The 23,905-nt window shown below is 49.7% G+C and overlaps 1 protein-coding gene and 1 long non-coding RNA gene across 7 annotated transcripts in view; one reads left to right on the top strand and one right to left on the bottom strand.

Moving 5' to 3' along the window:
- The window catches only part of LOC136021389 (uncharacterized), a 27,585-nt gene extending 4,280 nt beyond the window's left edge, over positions 1–23,305 (top strand). The window contains exons 2-5 of one of the 2 annotated variants that reach the window (XR_010615754.1): positions 18,969–19,063; positions 19,251–19,325; positions 20,548–20,763; positions 22,962–23,305. This is a non-coding gene — a long non-coding RNA (uncharacterized LOC136021389). The remainder of the gene's footprint in view (positions 1–18,968; positions 19,064–19,250; positions 19,326–20,547; positions 20,764–22,961) is intronic. The other variant, XR_010615753.1, reaches the window with a different exon arrangement.
- AXIN2 (axin 2) overlaps positions 21,012–23,905 on the bottom strand; it is a 44,448-nt gene continuing 41,554 nt past the window's right edge. For 4 of the 5 annotated variants that reach the window (XM_065693549.1, XM_065693548.1, XM_065693552.1 and 1 more), the window contains exon 11: positions 22,872–23,905. In XM_065693549.1, the coding sequence (XP_065549621.1) occupies positions 23,683–23,905 (223 nt within the window). In that variant the 3' untranslated portion in view covers positions 22,872–23,682. The other variant, XM_065693553.1, reaches the window with a different exon arrangement.

The following is a 23,905-nucleotide window of genomic DNA, read 5'->3' as shown; positions in this document are numbered from 1 at the left end:
TCACATGGGATGGACTGGGAAATCAGGGAAGAAAACATCAGTGTCCAAAGGATGTGGGAAAACTGTTGTTGATGCTTCTAAGCAGCCAGCAAGGGAGGGCAGTGGCACTAAGGGGTTTTGCTGTCACTTGGGGACAGTGGGGAGTGTTGACCAGAGGGTGCTGTGGCAGAGTAAAGCTCCAGCATAGGAAACACAAGGTTTCTGAACCCAGGAAATTAATTGAACTCCTTCAGGCTTTGTACAAAGCAATCCTTTTTGTCTGGCAGTGGTTTCCTGAGCGCTCAGATGTGGCAGTGGTCCTGCTGCTCCCCCTTCAACAGCTTGCGCCGTTTGGCTTTGCTGTGTTGCATCCTTACTGGGTTGTGCTGGGCGCTTGGATTGGAGAGGGAGGAAAGCACGAGGGCTGCCTGGACACAGGGATGCCCCTATTCCTGCATTAATTTTGGTCAGTGTGTAACTGCCTGCGCAGTGTTTTGCGCTGGTTTTGTTACTCCTACTTGTAGGCGCTTGTTATTTCAGTCGTTCAGAAATAACTGACTTAGATAAATGCATAACAGTGACTAACACAACATCTATTTGTTCTGGCTCAAAATGATCTATAGCTTTTCCTTTTCGCTGGCAATAAAGTTTAATCTATTCAAATGCTTCAAAAAAAAACCACCCCTCATTGGGGCCATTAAGCAGTCATGAATTATTTTTGTTGTAGGTGGCTGGAATGTCGGTGTAATGAAATATGCATTTCCTTGTACTTACAAAGAGCCAGGGCTTTGCGTGTATCACGTAGGCAGCAGTAGGTTTGCTTAGAGGAGAGGGGCAGGTCTGGTGGTGTGTCTGGGAAAATGGATCCTTTTTTGTTTGCTTTTGGGTTGTGTTTGTGTATCTTGACGTAGTTGACTTCCCCTGGGCAGAGTTACTGATGCTCGGAAGGAGGGCGGTGGTACCCAACAAGAGCAAGGCACAAGAGGCTTCTCCAAAACCCATTGCAAAGGGAAGGAGCAAACCTATAGTAGCTCAGCTCTCTGTGTGCGTCTATACTGTGTGATGCTTGGTGCAGATCAAGGCACCAGTGGCTGCACCTCTGGTGGAGGTGCAGTGTCTCCCATGGGTGCTGGGGTACGGGTTCAGCACAGCCCCAGGCGGTGCTCATACCGCACACACAGCCCTGCCTGGGGCAGCAGCAGGTTGGGTCACCTCTTCCTCCCCTGAAGCTCCCAGGGTTCAGCCTCCAGCACAGTCCCCAGTCCCTCTCCAGGACTTGCTTCATCTCATGCTCCCCTTGCTGCCTTGGGACAGGAGCTGTGTTAAACACAGGCTGAGCACTGGCCACTTTCACCGCTCTTGCTCCTCCTTGATCACAAGCTGCTCTTGCTGTCACATCCCAGGAGAGCTGCATTTCATCCACTTCCAAGGTCGCAGAGAAAGGGGAGACCCAGAATCTGGGTTTGTGCCCTCCAGGTCCACCAAAGTCAGCACAAACCTTGCACACAGGCACTGCCGCACCTGCTTGGTCCCATATCCCCAGCCAAAGAGCATCCCGATGGGCAAGGATGGGCTCCCCTTGGAGCTCTCCCTCTGCAGGGTCTGACCAAGATCCCTCCAGGGGAACAGATGCACAGACCATGCTGTTGCTGGAGGAGGAGGAGTGCAGCCAGGTCCCTGTGATCTCCTGTTGTTACAGCTTCGTCTTGAAGTGCTTATAGCACTCTCTTAGAAGTGCTTTTTCCGTGCAGATTGTCCACCTGAGGATACGGGATCCCTTTGTAGGCATTAGTTTAATTAAGTTTCACCCTGCTTCTTTGAGGCAGGGAAATTATGCTCCCTGGGTTCCTACACCTATGTAAACTGAGGCACAGAGAGGTTACACATCTGCGGGAAAGTCCAGAGGTGGTTTGCAGGAGAGCTGGTTCAGGGGATGTGTTTCCTCAGGAATGAAGAAAGAGAAGTCCTAAAAATCAGGAGGAAAAAACCTCAAAGGCCTCAGAAAAGCCTTGGAAAAGGGGAGATAATTTTCTGGAAAAGCTACACATTGAAGTAATTTTAACTAAAGCGTTTGGAATCACAGCGCAGCACTTGGCTTAGAATTATGATATTCTGGTGGGGAATAGGCTCTGCTTCAAACACCCCAGTCCTAAAGGCGGGTCAGCCCTCGGTTTAAGAAGGACAAGAAGGATTTTCAGTGCAAAACTAGAACTGCCAAAGGGAAAACAGCATAAACAAGGAGAGAGATGGGCAAGGATGCTGGGGAAAGGACGGTGGGAGCAGGTGTGGGAACTGGTTGTGCTGCGGATGCCCAAGCAGCTCTTCCCTGCTGAGGACCTGGGAAATCATGGCTGTGCCCAAGGTCTGTGCTTGGGTCTGCTCCCTGCAGTGCAGAGCTCTCATCCAGCACTGGAGCAAGGCTGGGCTTTGGCAGATTGGGAAATGCTTTTTCCTGCACAAGAAGGGGAAATAAAGAGATGAAAGGGTGGTGAGCTCAGACAGTGTGAAACAGCCCTGGGTGAGAGGCAGGATGGGAGGAGTGATGGCAGCAGCCAAGCCTGGCTTGCTGTGCCCTTCTCCATCGCTCCCTGCTGAGCAGGACCCTGCATGTCGAGGCACTGGGGAGCGCTCAGGGCTGCTGGCTGGTTCTCACCCGGTTGTGCTGCTTGGGCATTGCTACAAAAAGCCGCAACAGGCAGGAGCGGGCCCGTTTCCAAGGGGAATCACAGCGGGCTCAGCTGGCAGTTGGGCTTTTGGAGATACTTGGAGGGCTTTCATGTACACAGTGCTCCCACCAGTTCCACTTGGGCCAGCACTAAGGCCTGAGGTAGGAAAGCGGTGTGTACCTGCCTCATGGTGTACGTATCAGCAGTGTTTAATTGATATTGGATGAATCCTGGCTGATTCTCCAGTTGCTGACACTTTCCAGACTGTATTTACAGTTTGAATGACTGAAAAGTGCAACTCCTTCCCAGGAAAATGTCTTCATCTAGAGCAGATCTGTCACCACAGTGGTGGTGATGAGCTTCCATCATAGCAGTAAGTTAAGGTGATATCTAAAGATGGCATGAGTCATGTTGTCACTAAATGTGCATCTGATCACAGCTGTTAGATGGCTAGACACCAGTATCGTATCTGTGCTTGGCTCTGCACTGGTATCTCCATGACAGAGCTGGGAGATGCTGCTTTCATGGTCTCCTCCCTGCAGAGATGAGGAGGATAAGGGCTGGATGTGCAGCATTTCCCTGGCTCCATGGCTCTCTTTTCACCTTCCAGCATATTTTCGGAAGAGGAAAGAGTGGGTTTTGGGGTGCAAGAAGGACACAAGGAGAGCAGGAGAGAAAAGAAAGAGTCCAACCTTCCCAACCTGGTCTGCTTCAAGTCACTCAGGAGCAGGCTTCATCCACCAGCATGACTGGACCAGCTGGGACCTGATTAAAAGGGATCTTGAGCTGCACATGTGGTGCCACAAGCCCCGACCCTTATCTGAAGGCTGTGATACTCGGTGTCCCTGTGGAATGGGGAGAACTCGAGCTGCAAATGATGTTGGTCATCGCTTTGCAGAGCAAGGGGGTTTATCTGTGGGCAATTCATGTCCCATAGAAGCCAGGGAAAAGAAAGCAATAATTGAAGCCTCTTGCCCATTTAAAATACCTTCCATCAGAACTGAAGAACTGAAGCTGTTTTTTCCATTGCAGAAATTATTTGGCCTTGAACCACAGAGCCCTCACTTTGCTATTCTGCAATTGAATAGAGGCTTTTGTGGGGCCTTTTTAAAATAATTACTACAAAGCACTTGAAGAGGAGTTCTGATTGTCGTCTAGTTCTCATTTCATGCTTTCATGCCATTTCTGTTCGAGGATGGATCTTTTATGAAATGTCTGTTTTAGGTTACACCCTCCAGAACCTTATTATTTGCCTTAAAAAAAACCCCATCATAGGCAGGAGCATATTCTTTATGCCCTGCCATTAGTATAACTAAATTCATCAGAGTAATATTACTATTCATGCAAAATAGGTGTCGTCTTTCTTTAAACCTCTTGGCAAGTGGTTAAACTGATTTTAACAAGTATGCAGGGCCAACTTCTTAAAGCCTTGAAAAAGGCTGCAGATTCCCAGGCTGCAAAGGACTATTTACATGGTTAAAATTATACACATATATCCCCTCTACTTAAAACTGTCCCCTCATCATATAAGACCCTTGCAAATCCATTCTGACTTCAAAAGAAGGCAAAGTTCCTCTTCCAAGTATGTCTTTTTCCCTGTTAGCACAGCCAAGGTTGTGAGAGCCACTGAATTTAGCTCAAGGCCTGAATTTAGCTCAAGGCCCACGTTTAGCTGGTGGTTTCATGGGTGCTTCTCCCATTGAAAGAGAATACTAATGAAAGGTCTTGTATTTTTAAAGCCCATTGAAAATATAATTGTAGAGATAAAAGACCTAACAGATTTTTAGCGATCCCGTTGTCCACTCTTGTAATACAAACCCACTGTGAAAACATCACAAGTGATGCCACAGAATCCTGTGGGATGCTTTCTCCTAAGCCGATTATCACGTTTCCAGATGACACCTTTCCTCCTTGGCTGTCACAGAATCACAGAATTCCAAGGGTTGGAAGGGACCTCAAAAGATCATCTAGTCCAACCCCCCTGCAAGAGCAGGGTAACCTAGAGTATATCACAGCCCTCGAATCCCAGCTCCTTTCCTGCAGCTGCTGCAACAAATGACACTTAATGGCCCCAGTGCTCACAAAGGGAAAGCTTCAAAGATAAGTGCATGGAACTGATTGTTTGAATTCATAGCAGTGCAGGGTGGGATATTTGCAGGCTTATTCAGCCAAGGAGCAGAAGCCCGTGGTGTGGCTGGGGCAGGCAGGTGGAGCTGCACAGCCAGAACCTTCCCAAAGTACCTGCATCACTGGGGAGCGATAAACTTGAAATGATGTTAAAAGGTTAAAAGAAGCGTTCTCATCCAAGAGCTGCATTTCATTGGGCTGCGCTCGGGGAGCTGCTTGGGCCTGAGCTCTCTATCTCTATTACTCTCCCTCCTGGGCTGAAAACCTCTAGATAAATTCATGGACCTTTGGATTTTCCCAGGAAGGTACCAAGCTGATGTCAGGGAATCCTGTATTGGTTCAGGATCTTTGTCTCTTTCCCAGTCTCATACTGGAGGTGGTCTCGGCACTGGGAAGTTACTGTGCTGATCCTAACAAGAAAAAGGGATGCGATAAAGTGCTCTGGCGCAGGGATCGCACAAAGCTACGCGCGTTCCTGCCGCATTCCTGAGTTTTATCTATTTTCTAACTGTTCTGAGCTGGGCTCATATGCAAAATGGAGTGACATTGTCAGGCAAATGCTACAAGTCACACGCTAGGCACATCTGTGCAAGCCCTCTCCTTTTCACAGATGTAAGCCTGGAAACTGAGATGCCAGAAGTTGTTCCTATCTCCTGTTTGATCTGGGTCATTGTTGAGAAAAATAAATACTTATATACATAATGCGGTAGGGGAGTGGGATAAATGGTCAACCACAAAGCACAGATCCACATCTGGATCTAAATACCTTTAAAGTTCAGGAGTGCTCGTATCCTGGGAGCTGGTTCAAAGCCACCTCTAGAGTACATATACCTGTCTGGTTACTTGTTGCTGTACCTGTCTGACTTGAAGAGCGAGCAGAGGAGTATCTTTCTTGCAAGCTTCTCATTAGAGAAAATATGAATTACAGAAAGTAACTCAATACCTACCTAGGCTTGTTGCCATTCTGCTTTCCCACTTTCTTCAAAGGACATTTATCCTGTATTTTGTGTGGATTCAAATCAACACACAAAGGGAAAATATGCATGTTTGTAAGCCCAGCAATCAGATGGGAATCTGCACTATGGGAGATGGAGAGCTGTTGGTTGCAACCTTGTCTGGTCAGAAAGTCCCCATCTTTATTTGCTGCTAATGCTTTGCAGGTAAAATGATGTTTGAGGGGAAAAAATAACAAGTAGGAATTTTATGAAGCATTAAGTACATCCACTTATGGTGGGATTGCTTTTATTGTATTCTATGGGTGAAAGAGGATGTGATGGAGCACAGGGCTGGATGCGACACTGCTGTCATATCAGAGTCCCTTTGTTTGCTCAGGGTAGTGTGGCCAGGGACTCATTCCTTGGGTGCTTTTGTAACAAACACAAATACTAGTGATGGTGATAACTTCCCTTGTTCCTCTGCAAATAGGTGATCTATATTCTTCAGAGCTTAATGCTTTTTGTGTGTGTGGTTGAGCAGTATTTGGGCTTTGCAAGCAGAATCACAATGGCAAAATCCGTGCTGGCAGGCCCCTAACATTAGTTTGTAAAGCACCTCGGGATACCTGGGGTCTGAAAGGAACCTCTCTTTTATACCGTATCAATCTCAGCGCTCTTTCTAAAGTGCGCTGCGTTTATTTGCAAGGCTTCTGAGCCGTGTTTCATGGTTGAAACCGGGCCATTAGGAGAATCCCCGGGAGCTCCCGGCAGTAGCAGCTGAGGCTGGGCTGGATTCGCATCCCCAGGACACACCAGGAGTGAATAGCCGAGCTCCTGCGCGAGACTCCCGGCCCTCAGTGACCAGCTCATGACAGCACTAATTAAGAAGCAGTCAACTCTCGCTTTCAAAGCAAAAAGGCTGTCAGCAGGCGAAGGGAGAAATCCCTTTCCCTTGGCAGGAGGCTGGTTAGTGGGACAACCGCTGGACAAAACTGAGGACAACACAAAGCGCTCAGCCTGCCTCTCCATACAATGGGATGTGGGTCTTTGAAATGCAAAAGTTACGTAGCCGCTGCCTTCCGCAAAGAGGAGAGAAGAAAAGTGGTGGAGAACAGAACCCAATCGCACTTCCCTCATTCTTTTTTTTTGACTTTATTAAGGCTGTTTAAGGATCTTTTGATCTCGTTGAGGTATTTATTATCATAGACTATTTGTTGTGAATGGTGGCACCGTTGAGAAGCAAAGAGAATTAACTTTGTGCTGAAGGGGGTTAGCTTTACAGCACAAAGCCTTGGGGCTTCGTAGCATGAAGGGTGCTGGGTGCAGACCCTCACTGGGGGGTGAAAGGCAATAGGACTGTAAACTGGGCAGGGTGGCACATCCTGAGGGTGGGATGGGGCTCCTGGTGATGTCCCTCTGCCTGAGCCCCACACGTGGCTGTAAATCAGCTTCGGTGCCAAGCAACGCATGGACCCTGTTAAAACAATAGTGTCTGAGCCACCGCCTGTGGACTGATTTTTCCCTCTTCCCTGGTTTCACACAGGGTTTCACACAGAGGCACCACCTCCTTTCAGCACGTCCCAGCCCTCAGTAAAAGCAGCGTTGGCCGCATTCGCCTCGGATAGGCTGGATGTTCATAACTGAGCAGAGAGCAAAGCCCGCCCTGGGAGGTGCTGTGGTGGAGGGTGTTTGTCCCCTCTTTGCACAAGCCCTTTCCTACCCCATAGAGCAGTTTCTGGGGGGAAGAGGCATGAACTGCCCCAAGGGGATGAGTGTGCGAGACTGGGAAGGAGGCACCCTCCAGTAAGGTCTGAATGGGGAAGGGGAACCTGAGGTTCGTGGGGGCTTCATCCCGGGGTCACTTGCTTGTGAACCTGAGTGATATTAGTGGGTCCTTCTTCCTATCAGTTGAGGTTGCAGCATCAAGCCTTAGATCTGTGAACTGTGTTCAGATAGGAAAGTTGTGTTAATTAACCTTGTACTGTGTAACCGGTGAAATTCCACCTGGAACATCGCAGAATCATGGAAAGGTTTGGGTTAGAAGGGACCTTAAAGCTCACCCAGTTTCAACCCCCTGCCGTGGGCAGGGACACCTTCCACTAGAGCAGGTTGTCAGATATCCATCCTCCGAGCACCTAAAGAGCAGAACAATGTCAGCAAATTGGATGGGATTCAGCGAAGAGCAATAAAAATGATGAAAGGGCTGGCCTGATTTATGAGGAAGGATTAAAAGAGTTACATATGTTTAGCTTGGCAAAATGATGGCTAAGGGAGGGATGCAGTATCTGTCTGCAAGTATGAGAGGGGTGTAAATACCCAGGGAGGATGGGAATTATTTAGCCTGGTTGAAGTGGGAGTAATAAGATTAAATAAAGGAAATAATCTTTGTGACTGGGTTGAAGGAAAAAATTCTTCATGGTTAGAGCCCGTTTCCATGTGGAATAATCTCCCAAAGGAAATAGGTGAAACCTCAGGACTTGCATTGGGAGGAGTGGGGGGAGCAAAGCACCAGGGAGAACAACACCAGGAGGTTGGAAAAAGCCAATTCCTGTGATTCCATCCGTGCCATGAGAGCAGTTGGGATGTTTATATCCAGCCATTAACTGATGCTTTGATGTGGGGAGGGAAAGGGGGGGGGAAGGGGGGGGGAGAGAAACAACAACAATTGTACAAATTATCTACGTCCTTAGAGCTGCAAATTCCAAAGGGAAGAAATTCAACCCGTTAGTGCAAGATTCCCAAAGAGTGCCACTGCCAAGCTGTCAGGAAGGGTTGTGAAACCCCATCCCATGGCGTGATGGGGAGGGAGCTGACCTCCTGCGTCCAACAGCGCTCATGGATCAGCCCCTGTGTAACAAACCAGCTCGGGATGGAGTGGGAGTCAGAGCAATTAGCAGGCTTCTAGATCCCCTAACGGCTTCTTATTTGTCCAGTGCTTCTTCTAGCAATAATTATAAGAAAAGGTTTTTTCCCCCTGTAATTGTGAAAAGAAGTTAAAAAAAAAATGGTAATAATATGAAGAGAGCAAGTCCATGTTACAAACAAGAACCATATGTTGACTTATCATGGGAAATATGTAAATACAGGCTCGAGCTGATCCAGAGCACATGTTGTTAGTCATGAAGCAGCTATTTAAAATTCCACGGCTGGATCATTAACTTCACAGTATCCTTTATGGAAGACAACAGAGGGCAAATAACCCGAGTGGCACTGAAAATAGCCCTTTTCTGGAGAGATCCCCTTTAGCTGGGTTTGATAGGAAGCCCTTTGTGATCCGTCAGCTGAATCAGAGCCGGGTCTCCTCCACACCGGTGAACTGGGGTGGCTTCCTCCTGCACCAGTAACATATCCTGGCTCAGAAATCTCCTTTGGATGTTCAGATTGCACCAGGAACGTTCCATCCTCATCCCACCTATACCAGGGTGAGCAGAATAGCCATAGAAAGTGCTAAGTGGTGGCTCGCCCCTAGCTCGCATTTGAATGCGGTTTACCTGGAAGGATGTGGCGATTGATCACAAGGAGGAAGGTTTCTCTAAAGCTTGTGTTCAGATCTTTGCTTTGCTGCTTATTTTCTTAGTCATCTGGGCAGGTCACTTCTGCCTATCATCCCTTTTCTTCCCTCAGTCGATCCAGATGAGATGACTTCTCTCTGGGGCCAGCCATGATCAAAGCAGGTCTAGATTGAAAGAGATTCCATAATTAGGCAAAAAACTCATGAAAAGCGAGAAAGAGATCCTGGACCCCAGAGAAGGCTCTGCCTGAAGCAATCGCTTTAGAGCGGTGAAAGGATGGATTTAGACTAAAGCAGTAGCCCGGATGGGCATCACCTCATCCCTCTTGGGCTGCGCAGGGAGGAAAACCTCCCTGGAGCCTGTTCATGTGGCCCCTGTTTGGGCATTTTAGTGCAGCAGCATCTGCAGAGGGCTCTCAGCAGGAGACAGGGTGAGGGGCTGAGCAAGCTGCAGCTTGGGCAGGTGTTAAAGCATTGCTAAGGCCAGGAAATCAGGATGAAACATGTCAGCATCCTGGGTTTCCATCCCAGAACGTTGGCATGAGGCAGCGTTTTGCACAAGTCCTGATGTGCACATGCTGGGGTATTGCTCAACGCTGTAAAGAGGGAAATAAATACAAACCTACTGCTGTGTCATGGACAAAACTGAGAGCCCAGCTTGGTCAGCCTGGAGCTCTGCAGTGCTGAATGTGAGCTGCCTGTGCAGCAGCAAAGGAGCTCATAGACAGGCTGCCTAATGGGGTTCTGGTACCAGCTGCTCAATGGGAGATGCTGTGTAAGTGGTCCTTGGGATGCGCACATTCTTGGGGGAGATGGGAAGGGCTGAATTTGGGGGTAAGTCTGGCCCCACCACATCATCTGTCTGCTGAGAGATGCAGCCAGGGTCAGTGCAACATAAGGACGCCTCTCTGATAATGGGAAAGGCCTCTGTGGACTCTATTATGGGGTAGAACAACCTGCTGAAGATGATTTTGCAGTATTTAGGAGGGACAGAGGGAAAAGGAACAACTTCCATCACTTGGTGTCTCCTGTGCCATGCAGAAGTAGGTTCCTTCTGCCCTTTCTCTTGCTCTTTACTTCACTGCTGGATCATGTACCTGAACTGCAAAGTGCAGGTACATTGTCCAAACTGCACCTTGGTTTGCCTGGGTTTGTTGGAGCAGTGCTCAAAGCACTGCAAAGCAACTGCTGCCACTCAGTTTAATGTCTGATTCTTGATGTCCAGGCTGTGTGTCTTTGCTTACTTTTCTTCTCCGCTATTGGCCGTGTTTTCTGTTCAGCCCTGTAATTTATCCCAAGATAAATATAGCTCTTTTTTTATTATTATTAGGGTTTTACTGTGCTTCAAACAGGGTGGAACCTGTTCATGTGGAAGTCCGGGTGGATTCTGGGGGAATGATGGGTAGATCTGCAGGACTGGATCTGCTGTGGAAGGGATCAGGGCCATCTTCGGGCTTGCCAGCACTTGAGTTGACAGTCTAAGCCTGGCTTTTTCTATGCCTTTTAGTAAATAACTGGACGGTAGCTAGGTTAAAACAATCTTACACAGCAATCTTAGGCAGCAATTCCCTAACCATGCAGTGCCAGCAAGGTTCCAGTTATCCCTTTTGCAGCAAAATCACATGGAAAATGCACAAAGTTCCCAACTCCATCTTAGGGACTGCTCATCACTGCACGTGGCAAAAGCACTTGGCCCAAGCAGGCTCTTGGCGCAGGGCAGGATGGTGTCTTTGTGCTGCTGGGTGTGAAGGTGGGGACAGTGGCGTGTGGCTGAGTTTGTGATGGGGTTGGGATGTCCTAGGGGCAATGTAGGGCATGGGGACCCATCTTCTGCAGGGCATCACTGCAAGCTCTGGCTCCCTTCCTGAGGAGCTGTAGATGAGCAGGGGGAAGCTGTAACCAAACCACTGCCTTTGCCATCTCCTGATAACGCTGAGTTTGTTTAAACTTCCATGATTTTTGGAGAGGAAGCAATGTTTGCTCTTTTGTTGGTTGGGGTTTTTTCCCCTCTGTGTTTTGACAGTTCTGTTTCACTGGGGCACTTTTATGAGCAGCGTTTTATTATTTTACTGTGTTATTCATCTGCATTTTAATTGCACACAATAAAACTTGAAAGCTCCCAGCAGAGAAAATCCTATAGCACTTCCCATCCTGTCCCAGTGGGGATGAACTGCTGGGGTCATGTCGTTTGTCAACAAACAGGGCTGAACCCTTTGTAGGAAACGCTCCGATTTCCCTCAAGTATAACAGCAGCAACTTCTAATTGGGGCTGTCAGACGGTTCTGTGTAACCTGCCTTCAGTTTGGGTGTGTTTTGAAGGGAGCAGGTGCTGTTTGGAGGCAGGACAAGGAAAACCCAAGAGGACCAAGTCTTCTCGGTGAAATGTGGCATCTCGCAATCCCTGACTGGTGTCCGAAACACCAGGGGAGGATCGGTGCCCCTGGAACAGCTCCGCTTTGCATCCCACCCCCAGCACTGCTTGGGTTTGGGTTGACTCTGCAGAAAATTGCCTGAACCCCATTCACATGCTCTGAGTACGGTTGGGTTGGGTTTTGTTCTCTATTCTCCAAACCCCAAAATTCCCAGCTAAATGCCTCCAGGGATATCCGTATAAACCCCCCCTCTGAAGCTCTGTGGGGTTTGGAGAGCATTCCCCATCCAATACGGGAGCACATCTGAGGAACTGAGCCCACCCTGATCGTAGTTCTCCCTGCCCAGACCCAGGCAGCAGGATTCAACCCCATGGTGATGCAGTGGTTGGGCTCTGTGCATGAGATGTGGAGCTTGTGCTTGGTTCCATGCAAGCACAAGCCAACACCTTGCACTTGAAAGAGTAGCTCACTTTCCCCTCCACGTTTCCATGGGTCTCCATTGCCTGACAGTCTCCTTCTATTTGTAACTATTAGAAGGAAAAGAAATAAAGGCATAAAAAAAGACAAAGTTTTCACGCAGAAAATGAAGCAGCTCAAATTGCATCCAGCAAAAAAAAAAAAGTCTTCTATTAAAACATCATCCATCCATTCCTTCTCCCTCCCCCAGCTGATGGTTAAAGGGGATCAGAGGCAGGATTGCAAGGCAGCATTTAAATCAGCCTGGCTGCTAGCTTCATGTATTAGTGCACCTGTGTTTCTCATCAAACGTGCTACCAAAAGGACTGGTTAGAAGTGCTTTGATCTGACTTTAAATATCCCCAAACATCAGGAACTGGAGGTATTTTAATCTGATTTTACTGGAGCTGCGCCGATTTAAGGAAAACAGAACCCAAAATTAAGTTCATATTTTCCATCAGTCCCTGGAGTTTGGAAGGAGGAGATTTTTCCTGTGAGTGGGGATGGCAGGAGAATAACCTCAGCTCTCTGCTATCATTGTGCTGGGTGGATGGTCAGAGAGAGGCAGCGGAATCTTTGGAGCAACGCTTTGCCATCAGCCGCTTAGAGCAGAAGCAAGGTGCTCCTTCCTTTCAGACTGCTTTTTGTGGGGTTTTTCTTCAGTTTCTGTCCCCACAGCATTTAAAATCCGAGTTTATCTCCATGACTATAAAGCACACAGGACGTTTTCACATGCAGTCCCTCATAACCAACATCTCCTCATTCAAGAGCATGGCATTTCTTATCCTCAGGTTTGAATGTGACTCCTCTGGTGCAAAGTCCTGAGAGCGATCTCGGTGCCCACCTCAATTTGCCTTCTTGCACTGCACACCCCCATTTCTCTTGAGGGAGCACTGGAAATCCTCTCTCCATCACACCCCATCCTGCTCCAGCACAGAGGCTTTCTCTGTAGGATCAGTGGTCAGGCATGAATTCAAGGCCAGGTTGGCTGGGGCTTGGAGCACCCTGCTCTAGTGGAAGGTGTCCCTGTCCATGGCAGGGCAGATGAGCTTTAAGGTCCCTTCCAACCCAATCCATTCTATCATTCTGAGTGGTCTCCCGTTAGCTCCCAGCCCCATTTGCCGAGCAGGACTGAGCCCCGAGACTCAAACAAAACTGTTTCCTATTTTCCCTTCCACATCCCATTTTCCCTTCCCTGTGCTGTGTCTGTGCAAGGCAAAGTCAGGCTTTGACACGACACTATTATTAGCTCTTTCTCTCCTGCGTCAGAACCTCTGCTGGTGTCACCTGGCAGCACCCTGGTGACTTGGAGCTGAGGATTGAGCCTGGAGAACAGCTTTAACAAGGAGTTTATTCTCAGGCTACCTGCTCAGCAGATGTTTCTGTTTGTTTGGGTTCATGTTGACTTTAATTCTGCTCCTAATGTGCCTTTTATAATGTCTTCTGGCAATACTCGTAGGCCTGCGCTGGGTGGATGATGGCCTCTGTTGTTAAGGCAAAGCTCGGGCAGCTCTGAGCCCTGTTATCTTCAGATCTCTCCAGTTAGACTGAAGGACTTGCAGCAACACTCCGCTGTGAGCCTTTTTCCCAGGACAGCACAGGAGCTTCCCAGTGCTCCTGCGTGCCCCTGAGCTCCTCTCCCTGCAGGAATCACCGCATCTCGCTGCGAGACGTTCAGTGGCTCCAGATGCTGCCCCTTCAAAGGCCGTCTCCTTCCCAGGCTTGGCCGGTAGCTGCCACACGCTGCAGGTTCCCTTTCACTTCATTCCTAGCTAAACCCCTTTGGTTTAAAAAAGCAGTTTTTTGTGCAACTGAAGGTGACTGAAGGCACAGGGGAGAGGGACGTGTGAGCACAGGGAAGAATGGGACCGCTCTTGGGGCGGTGGTGGTGGGCTCATCAGAAACAAGATGCATGCCCAGACAGGGCAGGCTGCGGGATTATCGCCCACCCTGAGAATAATAAAAGAGGAGGCTTTTCTTTCCCCAGTGACCGATGGTTTGGCTGGATGTGGACTGAGAGCCCGGGCTCAGATAAAGGCTGGAGGGTTGGTGATGATATCAAACAGGCAGTCAGAGCTTGGGGCCAGCCAAGTTGTCATTTCCTAATGCTGCTGCTGCTGTCACCCAGCCTGCTGGGGCACTGAGGAGTGCGGAGTGAACTGTTACAAAGCCTTCTGAAAAAGCCAGTCAAAGCCTTATTCCCGAGCTGTTCTCTCCTCGGCAGCCCCAGCTCTGCTTTCCTCTTGGATATTGTGCTAAACTTCAGCATTTGATCACGGAAAAAAAAAAGAGAGAGAAAAGATAAAGCGTAAAGGTAGAAATCAATGGAGCCTTTAAACAGGGCGCTGTGAAAGAGGCTGCGCTTTACTGTTGTCTTTCTGAACCCTGTGAAACGCTGGGAAACTGTTTTTAATAAACAGGAGTTCAAACAGTGGGGCTCCGTAGCCAACAGTCACGCCTCAAACTCCAAACTTTACATGAAAACTCTCGGCTCCCTTTGAACTCCTTTTTTCCTCCCTGGCAGAGGATTCCAGTGTTTATGCATTTTTGGGAGCTTGCTGGCGGGATCATGAGGAGGGTTTTAATATAGGGGTTTTTGAAACAATCTCCTGCCTTCAGAACCCATTAATGCCCACTAAGGAACATCAAGGCAGCGCTTTGAAGTGCCTTCTGGCTACAGCCCTCTCACACCCTTTGGTTACTGCGCAATCAAATAATTAAATGGAGTCTACAAAACTTCTTTTACCTGGTAATTAAACGCCCCACGTTGGACAGGGGCGAGGGGGCTCTAAAGGCAGTTCGGAGCTACAAAGACTCGAGCACAAAAGCACTGCATGCTACTGGAGTGAGGGAGCAGACACTGTCTCCCTACTTTGGCAACCTGTCGCACGGGCAAGGTAAGAGCGAGCCCGCCTCTTCCCGGCTCAACCAAGGTCAGGGCAGTGAATCCCGAAGGAGAAAGGGCAGAGCCATAAATTAGCAAGGTTGAACTCTCAAACTTCTCCTTTTTTTCCTCTCCGTTTGTTTGTTTGCTTTGGAATAAACAGCGAGGAAGAAAAAGTCGGAAATAGTCTTCTGGCTGCTCCATCAAATGCTGAGCTACGGGCCAGCCGCCATCCCGAAAGGCCGTGGAGCCCGACTTGGACACGAGCTGTCCCTGAAGGCTTTGGGCGTTTGGCTCAGTCAGGGCAGTGGCTCTTGGGAATGCCGGCACGGGAATGCCACCGCGCTGGGTGGTGCAGGGACATCAGCACCGCGCCGTGCTTGCCGGGACTCAAACCCGTCCTATTCTGGAAGAGCAAGGGCGTTTTGGTGACAGGTTCAAAAGAGCAGGGCAGGTTTGTGATGGGGCGTGCTGCGATCCAGTAATAATTCCCCGCAGGATGCTCCTGCGGAAACTCATCTCCCTTCAGGGTACCCTTTTGATGGAAGCTTTCTGAGACCTGGTTGTTTCACTTCCCAGAAGTTAGCTGAGAAAGTTTTCTCTGGTTCCAACCTAAATTGGCCCTTCCTTCCTGGAGCTCTGCTTTGATCTGGGCATTTGAATCTCAATGCAAAACTCTGGTGCTTTGCCTGGTTTTTGCATGGCAGCAACACAGGGCAGGGTTTAACCCCTGCCCAGCCATTCCCCACCTGCAGCTGCCCCCTTGTTATTCCCAAATCATCTTTGGATACCAGCTGGATTTACAGCATCTGTCCCAGCAGCCGTGTCCGGTCCCCAAACCCCGTCCTTCGCCTTTGCCCTGCTGGGGCCGGTGGGAGGTTGTTTGGTTGATGTCTGAAGGCGAAGACCCATCACCTGCGGTGTAACCCCTTATGTCTGTACTTGCAGATGAGAGGCTTTCTGGTCAACAGCTCACTGTGGGACGCCTGGAGAGGACGTTGTGCTTGTGCCGGAAAACCTTTAGGATGGAAGGGGTTTGGGTAACAGGAGCTTTGGAAAAGGCACAAACCTTTCGTTCTTGGCTGTGGCAGCCACCTGCAAGTGCTTCCTCCTGGTACTCGCACCTCCACCTCCGAGGGGTCGAGGGGTTTTGCTGGTTCATAGTTCAGGGCTGGATGAGACCTTCAGTGTCAACTGGGCTCCCTCATAGGGGTGATGCTGAGGTTTCAGCTCTGGAAGCGAGGGCACAGGGGAGAGCCGAAGTAGGAGCATCCCGGCCATGCCTCCTGCTTATCCTGGGTCTTTTGAAGGATTCGGGGGGGAATAAGAGCTCCCTTTGAGCCAGCCCAGCAGAAGGGAAGGTGAGGAGAGCGGCGATGCTGGTGGGAGCGGGAGCAGGGAGCGCTGTGACTGCAGATGAGGAGGCAGCGCTGGCGACGCGCATCAGGAATGACGGGGCGGCTGTTTCAAAGCAGGATGAGCTGTAGGGCTCGGAGACGTTCCCGACTCCTGCAGGGCCCAAGGCGAACGCTGAAAGGCAGAATCCCCAGAGGGTCTTTCTGTTCCCTTTTTATTTACTTTTTTTAACCCAAAATAACAGCAATAAGGCAAGATCTACCTGTCAGACCTCATCCGGGGGAGCGCTGAATTGAGGGAGCCAAGACTTAATGGGCTTTCTTCCCTAAAAATAGCTCCTCATGGAAGAGATGAAGGGCATTGCCCAGGGAGGCCAGCCAGAATTGGCTGACATTATGCTATTGCCTAGATCTGATGTCCAAAATCAGCCTCCCCTCTCGCTGCGTGGGTTCAACGCTCCCTGAAGATTAAACGCGTCACAGCACTCGTTGAATTGAGAAGAGAGGCTGAAAGGCACGGCATGGCCGGGTGTAAGCGTTAGAGAGACCCAGCCTGGGACTCCTCGTCGTGATTAGCGCCGTGCTAACGAAGGCAAGGGGGAAGGAGCGTGTGTGCGGGCAAGGCTGCGGGCAGCGATCGGGGATGGCGCTGGGAAGAACGGGAAGGAGCTGAACCGGAGCTGCTTTCAGCAGCCAGAAGGAGCCTGGTCCCCTCTTCGGAGGGGAAGGGAGATGATTTGCCTTGGATAATTCTCCACCCTCCTCTGTGTGGGTGTTTGCTGGGCTCTGTGATTAAGAGCGAGCGTTTGAAAGCGATGGGATAGGAGCCTCGCTTAAAGCCCCGGTGTTCCTTTTGTGTTTTCCTCTTTAATTAATCTGAGGTTGCTGCAGGAGTGCAGTGCTTGGAGGAAGGTGTTTGAGGAACAGGAGGTTAATGGAAGGTGAAAGAGAAAGGGAATGATGCTGCCGATGTGAACCAGCGGCTGCTCCAGCCCAGCCGGTGCGCAGCTGGTTTATGGGATTAGAGGGATACAATCCATAGGCGAAGGGGAGGGATAAACCTCAGGGAGACTTGGGAAAGGCTGGGGGGATGGAATGGGAAACGCTGCGAATTCCAGCACCTGGGAAAAGGAGGGAATTTTCATGGGACTTCAGCTCAAAGCACCCTCCCCAGCACTGACACTTACGGATAAGGTAGAGCCTGCAACGTCTTTGCTTATAAGGGGATTTTGCCACTGGTTTGGGGTCTTCGTTTCACTGCTCAAGAACTGGGTTTGCGGAAGGGCTCTGGAAGGGTCTGGGCAGAGGCGCGGCGCCTCGGGGCGCTGTAAACGGTGCGTTGTGAAGGATGGGCCCTCCCGTCCCCTCTGACGGTGCAGGGGGGCTGCGGGATGGCGGCGGCTCGCTCGGTCTGCGCATTGGTTTTATGGAGAAAGGCTTCCCAGGATACTGCTGCCCGGCTCCCGTCTCCACTGGTCCCTGGCGCTGCAGGAGGCAGGCGGCGTCGCTCCTCCACTTCCCGCTCCCAGGAATTCTGGGGGGTTGAGCTGGTTTTACTGAGAGCACCACTGGATGTAGGCACCTGCATCGGGGACGTGTCCCCCCCTGCCATGGGGCTGCGGCGCCTCTTCCCAAGGCACAAACCCCTTCCAATGAGGGGCTCCTGTTACCCAAACCCCTTCCATCCTAAAGGTTTTCCGGCACAAGCACAACGTCCTCTCCAGGCGTTCCACAGCGAGCTGTTGCCCGGAAAGCCTCTCATCTGCAAGTACGGACATAAGGGGTTACACTGCAGGTGATGGGTCTTTGCCTTCAGACCCCCAGTGCTTCTGAGTCAGTGCCCTCAGCGCGTACGGACACCGTCACCACCTCCCGCGCTCGCTGCAGGCTGCAGTTGGGCAGCGAGGGAGGTTAGGACTTGAGGGGGCTGTAACATGGTTTTATTGTAAGCTCCTGCTTGTGGGGCAGGCTCAGGTGCGGGTTTGGGCACTGCCTCAGACCTCCGGCACTCTTTGGGCCCGGCAATGCCAGGCGTTCAGAGGGAGAGCACAAATCTGCCCCTCCTATGCACTGCGTCCCAGCGGAGAGGCCTGCGAGCAAGGCCTGGGATGCTTTCTGCATCCAAACGCAGCCTATTTGTATGCTGAGGGAGCAAAAGGCACATTTCCAGGGTCCTTGTCCGCACTTATCACAGAGAGAACGGACCCCATGGCTGCGCCCTCCCCAGCCCTGTTCCCCACTGCTTCCGGCCTTTACTCGGGACTGAGCAAGCCCATTGCCCCTGCAACAGCTTCCAGCTGTGGAGCACTTGGGAAAGTGGCATTTTCCTCCCTGAAGAAGGCTCTGGGTGATTCCCAGCCCACTGCTCCCTCCGGGCTCTGTGCCCGAAAGGCCCCTGGGGGGGGGTCCATCAATGTGTTTTAGCTGCGCAGACGCCAGGGCTGGTGTTGGTGCTGGATGGTGACACGAACACAGAGCACACACGAGGCTTTGAAGCTCACCCGGGCCCATCCGTGCCCATTCCCCACCATGCCATGGCCTAACGCCGGCAGGTTACCTACCTCCATGGCTGTTGCGGGGCTTAATGACTGTTTCCAGCACGAAAGATGCTCTAAGTGTTAAGTGTTGGTGTGATTTATGTGCGTGGAGTGGTTTGGTCCCACTCACATCATCCTTTCTGCAGTGCAGGGCGCTTCCTATTGATGTCCCTCCTCTGGAAGGCCCCAGACTGGGACGTTTCGGATGCCTCCTCTGGAAGTACCAAACCAGGACGTTTTGGTAAGTACCACAGCCCTGCAAGGGGCTCTGTGGGCACTGTTGTTGTTTAACCTGGAAAACTTGAGCTAAACCAAAGAAACCCAACGCTGGGGTCAAATTAAGGTTCTCGCTCCCTCCCCACCTCCTGTCCCCCTTACACCGGGCTGGACGCCGCGCTTTTCCAGCAGAACTCCTCTCCCTTTGGCAGCCGACGAGGCAGACCTGCAGCCACCACCTCCAGCCCGAGGCGAGCGGCAAAACAACTGTTTCCGAGGCGCTGAAGGTAGGTGAGCGTTTTCAGTGTCGCACATTAAGGTGGTGCCTAACGAGCTCCATGTCCCACTTATAATTGAAACAGAAGAGAGGATTCACTTTCCATTCATTTTAAAAGACGATTCAAATACCCTTTCATCTCCACTAAACAGCCTGCCATGTATTTGAAGCCATTTTCTATTTTGTTTCTACAGACATCCAAAAAACAGAGGTATTTGGGAACATTGATAGAAAGATGCAAAGGCTTGCGAGGCGCTGAATGGCTTCAAGCTGCCTCAAACACATTCATCTTCCCAAGAAGAATTAGGCACAGTGTGATTCATTTTAATAGCAGAAGAAAAATAATACTACGGTGTAGTGCTAAGTTCCCAACCTTTGATGGGAGACTAAAAAAAGAGAAGGGGGAAAAAAACCTCTGTCTTTCTTCCCTTATGTTGTTGAAGTCTCCCTACACCCATCCGTTATGTCCAGCTTATCAATTAAGATGAACCCCATGAACTTCAGATGGCTTTTCTAAAACAAGGCACCATCCATTTAAATGTGTAAAAGTGCCTGCAGCTCCCTTGAACCGCAGGATCCAGGCCGGAGCTCTGTGTACTCGGTGTGAAGCGGAGCCCTTTGATAGAAGTTTTACTGATGTTTTAAATGAAGTCTTCTCATACACACAAAATAACCCAGATCATTTGAAACCTCATAGAAGAAAATAGGGTGGAGAGAGGAGAGGGTTTTGGGGGGAGAAAAAGCCCTGGTTGGTGCCATTGGTGCAGCAGAAGAAAAGAGGCTGGCTTTGGTTACCAACAGGACAGACCAAAAGCATTTCCACAATTGCTTTCCCAGGGTTACTCGCTTGAGCCGGGGAAGGTCTGGGCGACAGCTGGGAGACAAATCCATGCCTGGAATGGGCAGCTTCCCTCAGGAACAAATTAAGCTCGTTCAGCTATAAAATAGGGTTTGGGCCATAAATACCAGTGCGGGGAAGGTGCAGGGGGGAGAGCTCCCCCGTGCTTATCCTGCTCAGCACCTTCCATCGCATCTCTCACCGCTTCATCTCGGCCGACGCAGCCGCATTAGCCAGGACTTGGCCGACTGTGAGCCAGGTTGGATGGGGCTTTGAGCATCCTCGTCCAGTGGAATGTGCCCCTGCCTATGGAACTGGATGGTCTTGAAGGTCTCTTCCAACCCAAACCCCTCTATGGCTCTGTGACTTGACAAAGGTGTGCTTTGCTCTGCAGGTGATGTGAGTGATCAGAGCCAGCTCAACTCCACCTGGGTAAGGCCGTGACCACCCTCCATCACTCAGTAATGAAGACCCTCTGACGTGCCATGGCCCTGCAGGACAGCTCCTGGACCACTCCATCCCTTTGAGCATCACACCCTGGCTTCATGAACCCACTCACAGAGCAAGAGGAAGTCCCCACTCCTCCATCAGCCTGCTCTCCCTCCATCAGGTAGGCTCAGTGTTGCAGTAAGGTCATCCTAAATTGGTAGCTGTTACCTGAAGGAGCTGTAAATGATTTAATTGTTGCACTCAAGTGCAGCCCCAGCCTTTGCCTTGCCTTACTTGAGCTTCCCAATGGGAATAGCCCCTGCCAGGGTAGGAGAGGGAAAGGGCAGGGTAGAGCTCAGCTGCTGTTTCTACCTTGCATGAGAAAAAAAACATTTAAGGCATTAAGGGGGGAAAAAAAGTCAGACAATATTAATTTGAAAAATATAAAATTTTAATAAAGGCTACATCTCTTAATTACAATAATTATTGTACCAAGTAATTTTTTTTTTAAATGAAACTCTTTATAATGCATAATTTACAGTATAAGTAGAACAAAATGCCATGGCAAAAGTCATGAGTACAGGACTTGTAATAAAAGGCATAAAATAGATTTATACATAAACCCCTTAAACAAACAAGGGAAAGCTTGAACCCTGAATATAGGGCGACGCATGGCCTCGTAACACCATGCAGGCACAGGTACTGTACTGATTCAATTTTAGAAACACTAGAGATAGTGTATTAATATTTTCACCATACGTTGTCTACAATATATACAGACTTACGCGAAGTAGCAATGGCAAACAGAATGCACAGATTAACTTAATCAACACAAAACCCAACTGTAGAAATGCAAGGTCTTCTCATGGGGAAAGGGCCGCTCTGCCCGCGCCATCCACTCACATGCACACACGAAGCTCTGCCAAAGGGATGCAGAGAGCCTTCCCCTCATCTCCCACGGGCCCACGTGCGGGTTGTGAAGGGAAGGCAAAAAATACCCCCAGGCAACCGACAAACCCAACCAAAAACCCCAACCAGGAACCACCACACAACGATTCACGCGCTCCACACCGGCCCGAAGTGCCCCATCCTAGATACACGTGGTTGAAGTACAAGTAGTGCTAACATCGAAGTAGAATGGCTAAAAAAAATTAGCTAGCTATGTGGAATACATACTTTTCTTTTTAACCTGGCTTTTGCAACGTGTCCTTTTGGTGCGCTAAGTACGGGAATGGGAACTGGATGGCTTCTACAGCTCTCCCAGGCTCAGGGTTCTGCTCTACCTCGCCTCCACCAAGAGGCACTGGCCACCACACGGTACCCTCACCCCTGACAGCAGCAAAGCAAACACCTCACACCGCCGAAATCCATGGACAGATATCTCAATGTTGCTGTTCTTCTATTGCATCTAAGATACATTAATGCTTAAGACCTTTATTTCCTATTAGAGCAGCATAGATTAAGATGCACCGGTCTCCAGGTGAGTGGTAGGACAGTGTCTTGATTTTGCCTTTTATTATTGTTCTGATCTCTTATTTCACTGGGGAGAGAGACTGGGCACACCGTGACTCCTTCCCTCCTCCCTCTCCAACCAAAACTGAAGCATGAACGTGCTCACAGCCAAGCTCCCCAATTTTAGATAGTGGGAACAATATAGAAAAATAGAATAATCCTTCCTCCCATCACCCCACTTCCCAGCCCCTCTCTTCTCCATTGTTAAAGCAGCATATCCAAAACTGGACTTAAGGGAAAACAGACTGTTCAATAAATATCAATAAGGATTACTGTTAAGGTAAGCTATACACAGTTTCTCTTAGTCCATAGATTTCAGATCCCCAGGAAATCATATATTATGCATGGAAGTCTCTCAAACAGGGTCTGCATCTCCAATAGCCAACAGTGGTCATGTTTCTAATAAATAGTTCAGGGGTTTTATCATCTCGGTACCCAACTCATGAATAATAAATGCCATTTTTTTTCCTCCTCTAAGGCTAATTCAGCAAAGTCTTCACAGACCTCACTTGTTTTCTTCATTGGTTCAAAACTTTCCTTCAGAGCTTGGTTTGTTTTCCTCCTTTCCTTGTCATCACCACTGCTGTGTGTGTCCAAAGCCTTTCCTAGCTTAACTCCTTATGAAACGCAGATGCCATCAATCGATCCTTTCGACTTTCCCAAGGATCCTCCCTTCATACATGGGCAGGATGGTTTCGTCTTCCCAAATCTCTTCAAACACCGCGCCGCAGTCAAACTCGTCGCTTGCTTTTTTGAAGTAGTATCTGTGGTGAAGGAGAATTAAAACACAGTTAAAAATCAAAAGGGAAAAGCGAGGGACGCTCCGGCAGCTCTTCTAACCACAACTCTCCAATCTCTCCCTCCTAGGATGCTGCTCCAGCATCCGGCGTGGCCAGGAAAACCTCAGGGCTGCTCAGGCCCCGCAACATGAAAGTATCCCCAGAGCTGCAGGGATGGAGATGGGATGGAGGGAGCAGTGACAACCTCTTCTACAGTGTGTAAATTGTACGTGTTGGCAGGGCATATCCTCAGCCGTAAAGAAAATTAGAAAGCACGGTGATTTCTGGTTAAATATCTTATTTAAAACATAAATAAATAGCATTTCAAAGCAATGCATTCTTAAGGCTCCCCTCTCTCCCCACCTTCTTTCTTTCATGTGTTTTCTTGTTTCAAAGCTGAAGCCCAACATTAAAATTAGCAACTGTTATTAAAAGGAGAGGCTTTTTAGGCAGAGGGATGGATTAAAAGAAAACCATCCCAGCTTCCTGCAACGCACAAGCTGCAACTCTGCAGTCCTCCTCCTGAGAGAAAACAACCCGGGAGCCTCGCATTCGAAACAACCAAGTGCCTAATTCAGGGATCCATTTTAAGGGACAGAAACTCCTGCCCTTGTTTCCCCATGCTTCCTCGCAGTCAGGAGGCACAGAGCAGCCCTGGTCCAGCCTGCGGGACGTGACACGGGGAGGTCAAGTAGCAGTGTCCCACATTCCTGCTCTTTTGCTCCGGGTCGTTAGATCATGAAGCCAACGCTCCCAGAGACAAAAAAGCACCCCCACCCCTCCTGTGTCAAACAGTAAGGACCCCTCTATTATCCTGAATTAGACCGTTCAGCTTCTTGATTAAAGGTTCCTTTTATCCCGTTTGGAGCTTTCTTCCTTCTAAGGCTGCTTAATTGCATATGCACAAATGAAGGGCTTCCATTCAGAGGGGTAGCATTTAGGGAGCCTGTCCGTCTGCCGCCGCACACCTCCTCGGACATGCCTGCTCCTTGGAAAAGGGCTTTGCCATCTGATCGCCCGGGATGGAAAAAC

This window comes from Lathamus discolor, chromosome 13 (assembly GCF_037157495.1).
Source record: "Lathamus discolor isolate bLatDis1 chromosome 13, bLatDis1.hap1, whole genome shotgun sequence".
NCBI classification, from domain to species: domain Eukaryota; kingdom Metazoa; phylum Chordata; class Aves; order Psittaciformes; family Psittacidae; genus Lathamus; species Lathamus discolor.
Note: the sequence above shows the minus strand (reverse complement) of the source record. Positions and strands in the feature narration are given on the sequence as shown.